Source organism: Chelon labrosus, assembly GCF_963514085.1.
Source record: "Chelon labrosus genome assembly, chromosome: 11".
In the NCBI taxonomy this organism is placed as follows: domain Eukaryota; kingdom Metazoa; phylum Chordata; class Actinopteri; order Mugiliformes; family Mugilidae; genus Chelon; species Chelon labrosus.
The window spans coordinates 13,574,662-13,583,751 of NC_140344.1; the positions used below are offsets into that span (position 1 = coordinate 13,574,662).

At 45.3% G+C, this 9,090-nt stretch overlaps 1 protein-coding gene across 1 annotated transcript in view; it reads left to right on the forward strand.

Annotated features, from left to right (window-relative positions):
• syt7a (synaptotagmin VIIa) overlaps positions 1–4,604 on the forward strand; it is a gene marked incomplete at both ends in the record, with an annotated part of 65,515 nt that extends 60,911 nt beyond the window's left edge. Inside the window, 5 exons of the mRNA XM_084554908.1 lie at positions 816–1,083; positions 2,106–2,275; positions 2,598–2,712; positions 3,365–3,564; positions 4,500–4,604. Of these exons, the coding sequence (XP_084411034.1) occupies positions 816–1,083; positions 2,106–2,275; positions 2,598–2,712; positions 3,365–3,564; positions 4,500–4,604 (858 nt within the window). The remainder of the gene's footprint in view (positions 1–815; positions 1,084–2,105; positions 2,276–2,597; positions 2,713–3,364; positions 3,565–4,499) is intronic.
• Between the last annotated feature and the right edge of the window lie 4,486 nt (positions 4,605–9,090).

Consider the following 9,090-nt stretch of genomic DNA (forward strand, 5'->3'; position numbering starts at 1 on the left):
CTTTGAAATTGTAGCTCTGGCATAATGCATCAAAATAAACAATTTCTAGGTAGCTAGTGCTGCTTCCCATGCAAAACACTGTTCAGAGTCGTCTTTTCAACAGTTTCAGTCAAGGCTCTTGCTCAAAGTGTTTTTATGAACTGCTGGCTGCTTATCTCCGCGCAAAGTCCTCAAACTCTTTGTTCAGATGTATGCTGTTGTTAGAGAGTGAGAGAGAAAAATAAAAGGGCAGAGACAGAAGGCGGAGCCACGGGGAGAAAAGAAGCGACTGTAAAGACGGATGCAGGAGCAGAATGCCAACCTTGAGCTGTGCTTTCCTGGCTCTTCTCTCTCTGCACTGCCTTTTCTCTCTCTCTCTCTCTCTCTCTCTCCTCCACTCTTTTCTGTTTGTCTCTCACTCTCTCATTCCCTCTCGCTGTCCGCTGCTTCTATCAGATAGTGGCCTTTTAGTGCACAGCAATGATAAAGCAGTCAGAGTGGCTGTGAGAGAGAATGGGTGGTCTAAAGCTCCCCTATCTTCAATCTGAGTGCCTCCTGCCTCTTAAGAACATTAGTAAGGAAATTAAACTCTCTCAGTCTTCTTAATGTCAGACCAATCTCTGCCTTTGAGCAGCTGTTTGAGAGTGCCATGATAGAAATGCGGCTGTAAAACCTCCTCCCTTCACAGCTTCTCTCCGTCAAGGTCTCCGTGCATGTGCCTGTGACACAGAAAAAAAAAAGTGTGCGCCCTTGAACTGAACTTTTCATGTGAGCGGCTGCTACTGCCAGAAGTGTGAGCGTTTATATTTATCTGTCTGCGTCTGTGGCCCCTGCAGCTGTCTCCAGGTTCGGAGGATGACGACGGCGAAGGGCCTATCAGTGAAAAGCTGGGTCGGATCCAGTTCAGCATAGGCTACAGCTTCCAGAACACGACCCTCACCGTCAAAGTTCTCAGGGGCCAGGACCTCCCGGCCAAGGACTTCTCCGGCACCTCTGACCCCTTTGTCAAAATCTACCTGCTGCCTGACAAGAAGCACAAGCTGGAGACCAAGGTCAAGAGGAAGAACCTCAACCCGCACTGGAACGAAACCTTCCTGTTTGAGGGTCTGTATTATTTCCACTCATCGAAAATATTCATATTAAATAATGAGAATTACCCGAGCCCCCTTGAAATCGGGAGGAATGGTACAATAATAGAAATTTAGAAATCCGGTATGAGAACCAACCACAGCTATTCATTTCAAGAGATTTCAGGGTGTTTTTGCCTCTTGAGTGGATGAATTTCACTATTGGGCCTTATAATAACTGTAAACCCATTCAAAGTAACAATCTGGGAACCTTTCTGAATGTTATGTGGGAAGATTGATGCCACTCTCTACTCCACTAAAAATGGTAAGAAGCTACAGACAGGAGCTGCTTTGCATAAAGCATAAAGAATGAAAATCAGCTAGCTCGCATCCGTCCTAAGATGCAATTCACACACTAGCACCTTTAAATGATGCATACAGCCAAAGCCTCGCCGACAAAGTTTGCACTGTGTCCTTAAGCATTCATAGCTGGGACAAAGAGCTGCTTCTCATCACAAAAAGAGCATTGTGGGAGTCGTGCGAAAACTCACAATGAAGGTGTGAAATGTTTTTGCATTGATAAAATGTCCGACTCTAGGACGTGTTTCCTTTTTCTTTCTTTTTTTTTATTATTGTTGAAAATGATAATAATCTTGCAGCAAACTGGCAGTGAAGTGTTTCATACCACTGCGAGCTGTACTGGGTTCATTATGGCCATTGTTCTTGGTTGACAGCACCGTTGTGCTGTAGCCAAAATAATCTTCAAGAAACTCAAACCCTTTCCAAAATCAGAACAATAGCCGGTGCTCTTGGAAAATGAACGAGATAGGCCATCGGGGCTGGAGTATAATGATGCCTTTTAGTCATTTGTGAGGGCATTGTCCGGTCCAGCAGTTTTTGAAATGCACTTTGGCCTTTGCCAAATTCATGCCTGTTAGCACGGTGCAGATTACACTGCCCGCTCTGCACTGTCAGGAATATGTTTCTCTCTCTCTCTGTGTGTGACTTAGCGATCCTCAGCTCACCCTGCACCGTTATCTGTTTCTGTGTCTGTTTTAGGCTTCCCGTACGAGAAGGTGAGAGAGCGCACTCTCTACCTTCAGGTGTTGGACTATGACCGCTTCAGCAGGAATGACCCCATTGGAGAGGTGTCAATCCCCCTTAATAAGGTGGAACTGGGCCAGATAAAGACCTTCTGGAAGGAGCTCAAGCCCTGCAGTGATGGCAGTGTAAGAGAGGAACCGTGATAAATCCACTCTTTTCTTCCCAGTGTTGTTAGTACGGACTTATTAAAACAAGTGTGACAGAGTTGTTGACTACTTTCAGCATGTGAGCTTGATTGACGCAATTTGCGAGTGAGCAACATGCTCCACGGTGCCAGCCTGGTCACTGGACCATCTGTGTTTGGCACAAGGGGTTAGAGCAGAAAGGGCAGTGATGTAAGATTACACATCAAGCTAGTGAGTAATGTGGAGCTTGATATTCCCTGATGAAATCTGATATTGGACCAGGTGATTCATACTCCATCATGTTTGCGTGTGTGTTCCCCAGGGGAGACGAGGAGACCTGCTGGTGTCTCTCTGCTATAATCCCACCGCCAACACCATCACTGTGAACATCATCAAAGCGCGCAATCTCAAAGCCATGGATATCGGGGGCACCTCAGGTAAAGATTTGCCGTTGTTTGTTTAGTCTTCTCTTTGTCTAACCCTTGTTCACCGGTGTGACGCCTCACTCGTGACTTTGGAGGCTCAGTGGCGTCACACAGGGCCCTGTCGCCGTGTTCAAACATGCACCGACTTGCCTGTGTGGAGGACAGTTGCTGTCCACCGTAGATAGCTGCAGCAGCAAGGTGACATTACATCAAGTATCTCTCCTGTGACCTCTCTCTTTCCTGTTCTCTCTCTTTCCGTATATCTATGAGCATCTTCAGCCTCCCGGCCAAATCTGTGTCAGTTCAGTCTGGTCGCCGCTAGTTTTTAAAGTATCCGGTCTCAGTGTGAGACGCTCTCTGTGGCGTATTTCTGTAAAATTATGGCTTCCTGCAGTGGTGTCTGTCAGTATTACAGAATATGATAATGCTCCAGAATCGGTAGTACAAATCCCAGGCCCTATTTCCATAAATACTTCCTCATTTGTATGTTTCCTAGCTCTGGGAATAAGTTGACCTTGAGCTCAAACGAGGTATCTTCTTCCCTGCTGCCTTTTCCGACTTTAACAATTACGAGGGTAATTGCGAGCCTGACCCTAAAAATCACCATCGTTGTGCATCTTCACCGCCTCGCTCATGTAAACTGCTGCGCTCTGCATCTCCGCAGATCCATACGTGAAGGTGTGGCTGATGCACAAGGACAAGCGTGTAGAGAAGAAGAAGACGGTGACGATGAAGCGCTGTTTGAACCCCATCTTCAATGAGTCATTCCCCTTCGACGTGCCCGCCCATGTGCTGAGGGAGACAACCATCATCATCACCGTCATGGACAAGGACAGGCTCAGCCGCAACGATGTTATTGGCAAGGTAATGTTTCACAGCTCTCTTGCTACAGCATGTAAACCTCACCAGCCACTTGTGGAGTTATTTAACGTGTTGGTCTCGGGTCTGAAGAAAATGCAGCTGACTAAATGTACTTTCAGCAAGAGGTCGCCACTGAGGTCGGTGAACTCGCTTTTACAATTCCCCGTCTGACCACAGCAACCACAGAGAACATGCTGAGGAGGAATTAATTCATGAATTATACACATATATATTATTCACCAGCAGCGAGCAAACAGGTCAGAGGAGAAATGATCTTGGAGCAAAAATATATGACATTTTGGCGAATCACACTTATTCTCTTAAAGGTTAAATGAGAGGATTAACACAACTCTCACGTCTGTCCATTCAATATAAATTAAGTGGATGTTTAGCTTAGCTTAGCATAAAGACAGTAAACAGTGAAAACAACCAGCCAAACAACCAGAAAAACCCGGCACCCTTAAGGCAGTAAACTAAGTTTGAGAATAACAATTTGATTTTTGTGCGGTGGGTTTATGTGCCAGGCTATTTCTTGGCCACTTGGCAGAGTCTCTAGAAAGTTGCTGGTACCAGCCAAGAAAAAGGCTTCATTAATTTAGGCAACAGCAAAATACATTTTAACCTCATAAGTAATGCAGCCAGGGAGAGAACCGAAGCCACTATTTTTGCTGCATTTCCATCTCGCTGCTGCTCTCCAGCAGCGACGCCCTTCCCTCTCAAGCACCAGGCGCCAGATATCACAGCTCTTTTTGTTGTGAAGGTGCATGTGGTGTCTGAGCGAAGGAATAAGCAACGTTAAAACTGAACGGCGCGCTTGAGCGGTAAAAAGCCGACGCGTCAACAGAGAGACGAAGCCATATGACACACGTTTGAGACGGTTTATAGATTATTTTATTTAGGTCTACCCGATCACCTTGTCTCTTCTTCCCCTCTCTCAGATCTACCTATCGTGGAAGAGCGGACCAGCAGAAGTGAAGCACTGGAAAGACATGCTCGCCCGGCCGCGCACCAACGTCGCCCAGTGGCACGCTCTCAAGGCCTGATCGCACCGTCCAGCTTCCTCCGTGGCCCCTTTCCGTCTCCTACTCCCCCCCCTCCCTCCATCCCCTTCACCCACTCCCGTCCTTATGCACAAGACTGACTTGCTGCCAGGCTGCGAAACACGGGTACAATTAGCCATCTGCTCTCTTAAACCTTTAAACTCTTTTCTTTCCAAATCTCGAATTTCTCTCCTCTCTTCTCTGTTCCCTCCTCTCATGCAGCCGTGTCTTAATTTCTGTGTCTCACCGCTTCGCCAATGGTCCCCCTGTTTCTGACCGTCTGTACGTCCGTCTGTCCTTATGCACTTTGCCTGTGGAGGTCTGATAATCAGTTTTTTTGTCGATCCCTTCGTTTTGAACTGCACTGCAGCCCCTGACCCATTCAAGGTGCCAGTCCCGTGGGATCACAGAGAACCTTCAGTAATGATCTAATCTCATATAATCACGTCGTATGAATATTCCAGGTAAACGATACTATACAGTATGTACTGTATGTACATATACTTATTAATATATTAGGTGATTAGATTGGCAGAACTCCCCCTATACACACGACTAGTATACAGTATCTTATCCATAGCCTCTCTGCCGTCTCCCATCTCTCCCGTCTCTTCATTTGTTGCCTCGTCCTTGTCATCTGTCTCAAGTGTACTATATCGCTCCCCCATTTCAGTCCTTCCTCCTTTTTACTCGAAAGTGGTTTAATGTTCAGCTGAAGATGTCGAAAGCAATCAATACTAGGTTTGTGATGAAATTGGTTGAACTCAAGATGGAGTTGTTGATACTGCCCTCTCTTCTCCCTCTCCCCCTTTCGTTTTTTTCTTATTGATGCTCTTCTTTATGTCTTTTTTTTCCCACCTATTGTTCCCTCTTTCTCTTCTTCTGGCACAATATTAGTGAACTGACCCCGTCCCTCTTTTCTGGACCCCTCCTCGTCGTCTGTGTGCTGTGGGTGCTGTGCTGTAGCTCCAACAAAAATAGAGATTTAAAAAAAACAAAAAAAACCAAAAAAAAAACGGGAAAAAAAAACTGAACTTTCCGAAGCTGGGAAAGCGGGGACATGATAAACTTCTGAAACGGATCGCTCCTGATTTTTCCAGACAAAAAAAGCCCTGAGAAGGAGAGAGAAAAAAGAAGATGACCAAAACCAAAAGAAGCAAACAAATCTCCCCCAAGATACTATGATGTCATTCTTCACAGCATCATCGACTGACGAAGCTTAATTTAAAACCTTCTTCCAATGTTAAGATGAAAACAGACGCAAAGTTTGTGCTGTCTGCGCACACGCATCCGGTTGCGTGCGCACACTTCTCTCTGTTTATTGATGCTATGAATCCTCCGTGCTGCCCTGTGCTCTTGTTTTGTGCCGGCGGGGGTCGACCTCCGCCCGTTGTGACTGCGTGGTGTGCTGCGTTGACGTGTGCCTGTCGATGTGCGTGCGTGTGTTCACGGGAGCAACACAACTCAAACCCCACAGAGATCTTCTTCTCTTTTCTCTTTCTCATCTTGCGCTCTTCTTGCTCTTCTTACTGCCATTGTTTCCCCATCCTCTACTGCCCTGCCTTCTGAACGGGGGCACGGGGAAGTTCTATCTGCACTTTTTGAAAATGTAATAACAATAATAAGGTTGATGATAGTTTTGATGATGATTATAGTACCGGTGAAAATCAAGGGAGGAGTACCTGAAAGGGTGCGCAGCAGTTGGGGAGAGGTGACGTCTGCTCTGTGATTTCAGGGTTTGGAGACCAAGTGGAGGACACGGAGGATGTAGGGCTCTCATCCTCCTCTTCTTGTTTGGCTTTTTCCCCCCTCAGAGCACTTGTGTGAGTTTGTGTGTGCACGTTTTTTTTTTTATGTCAGCTACCAGACCCCTGGTGGCAGACTGCTAGTGTCTGAAATGTCAGGCCAGGATGGAGATATCAGGCTCGTCTGCTTGTCACACGGAGGCCGGCCAGCACTACAGTGCTATTACACAAAGTGTCGATCAACAACAAGCCCGGTCGGAGCTCTGAGCAACAGTCTCTACTGTGTGAATCTGTGATGGTGAACAATAGGTTCATCTCTGGAAAAAGTAACCGATGTGCATTTTCAACGCAGAAAGAAAAAAATATATATATATTCTCTGACGTTTTGTTGCAGTTCACAGGAACTATGTATCACAGACAATGGGTGTGATATTAGATGATGGCCTGATGTGCCACTATGAGATACTGGAGAAGCAGATGATTATCTCTTCGCTGAGTGCTTGAGAGCACCACAGAGTGTGCTGGTAGCTGCGCTGCTTGTCAGGCGCATTCAGCTCGGTATTTTTGTAACGTAAACTGTAAAGCGGCAACGGGAAAACTGTAAATGCCACTCACGCAGACATCTGCTTTCTCTTAGTGTACTCTCCTGTAACCGTCTGTTTTTACATCCGTAAAGTCCCATGAAGCGTAATCCTGTCAGCTGCTTAATATTTTGTTTCACTCCAGCAGATTAGTTATTATTACGTCTAAATGAGGATCAGCCTTTCAAACATTTCTCAAGTTAAACTGACTCTGCAAGCAAATGTAATCAGCTGTTTGTTTCCAGCTTCTGTTGACGCTGCATTTGCAGTTCTTACAAACTCTGTTCTCATCAAAATGCTATGGGCCCTGCAGTGGAATTTATTTCGCCTCATCATGCAGTAATTTGACAGCATCTTGCATTTTTGTGCACGCAAGTTTTAATGCTAATGATAATCTGATCAACTCCAACTGATAGGTTGTTCAACTGTAGTCTAATCCACACCAGGTTACTCCTCATCTAGCGTCTTTTTAGGCTCGTCTGGGCAGCAGGCTTTGTGTGCGGAGTGTGTTCTGGGCAGCGCGTTTCGTGCGGTGAGCCTCGGTGCTGGCTGCTGTGAAGCGCTGATCCGGTCCAGCAACCTTCAGAACAATTGGCCAGCCATGGAACAGGGGCCACTGTTTTGACAGCCACTGCCTGCAGTGTCACAGCACATTACACTCCCATTAGGTGGTCAGAAAGGAGCAGTATCTGCTCCCTTGGACCTTGAGGACTCGCTGTTTGCAGAGGTAACACTTGCTAAGAATAATACGGGACGTGGAGCTCATTAGCAGACGCGCAGAGGGATAAAGGCTCGTCGGTCAAAAATGGCAAATAATCAGTGGGTGATCACTGTTGAATCTGTGAAAACCACATGTGCGGGTGATGAGTCAACACATTACCTCTGCCATTTCCTTTTTACCAAAATCCCATGTTATTCAAGAAGTGATAAATTGCCATGCTACAGGGGTTTACAAAGCTTAGTCATCAGTGACCCTGTAAACTTGGCTTTATGGCTTTATTTTTAGTAGCGTGAGGCACAGTGTGATTCTACTGATCCTGGAAGGTAGACTGGAGGGTGGAAGGCTGCAGGGTCGGGCCTGAGTGCTGAGTGCTTTTGCATACAGATGGAATCTTAAATGCAAATAAACTATTATCTGTTTTTTAATGATGGTTATTTAATAGACTGGGTCATCAAATAATTAGCGAGTACACTTAAATGCACCCTTTTAGGAGAGACAGGAGGTTAAGTAAAGCAGTGAAATGCTCTAAAATGCAGGTATGCAGTGATGGATTTACTTCCTCATTCTTTGGACACTTACAGACCACACAACTGTGTCTGTAAAACATTAATAATAACAGCAAAAACAACCATTTAAAACTCTTCTTCTGGTCTGATTAAAAGCCAATATGTAGATAAATATTTAAATGGGAACCTTTGACAGAGTTGGTAAAATACAGAGTAAACAGAATCATATTTATAAGCATTTCTCGCGAAGATAGGAAAGGTCATGACATATTCAGCTGATGAAATAATACTAATCATATTTTTTAAGCTGTCAGGAGGCCCGGCTCTCAGGCGTGGGATTAAACCAAAAAAGTGCTACTTACAAGCCTTAAAAATGCAACATTAATTCAGCAGGTACCTTCATTTCTTTAGATTCAAGCAGACTATTAATGCTCATATTCATGAATAGTGCATGAGGTTGTTGTTTTTATACATTTGTTTTTGTATTGCCTCCAAAACTGGCAAGAAAAAAAAGCACTCAGCTGTGACTCCTGCTCTTCCATAACTTATTTACTTTAGTAAACACTGTGAATCACCGTGGTACATACCGTAAATCAACCAGAAAGTTGCACACTCCATAAAATAGCCAGGAGTCCTGAACATTATGTTCTCATTGCCGGCAGTCAAACAGCACCGCCACTAAAACGGAGGGTGAGCTCGGAGCCAAACAGTATAAAGAAGAAAGCCGTCTCCAGATCCCCCCTTTTATTACACTGCCACCTGTCTCACACCTCTAAACTTATTGCGTTTTTCTGGCAACCGCACTGTCAGCAATGACCTTCAACAAACCAGAGCTCATGAATATAGCATGGCAGTGTTGCAGATGCTCAGAGTCAAGATTTCTTTTTTTTTTTTTTATTCAGACCAACTCGTCGTCTCAGTGTGCTTGCTCTCCCT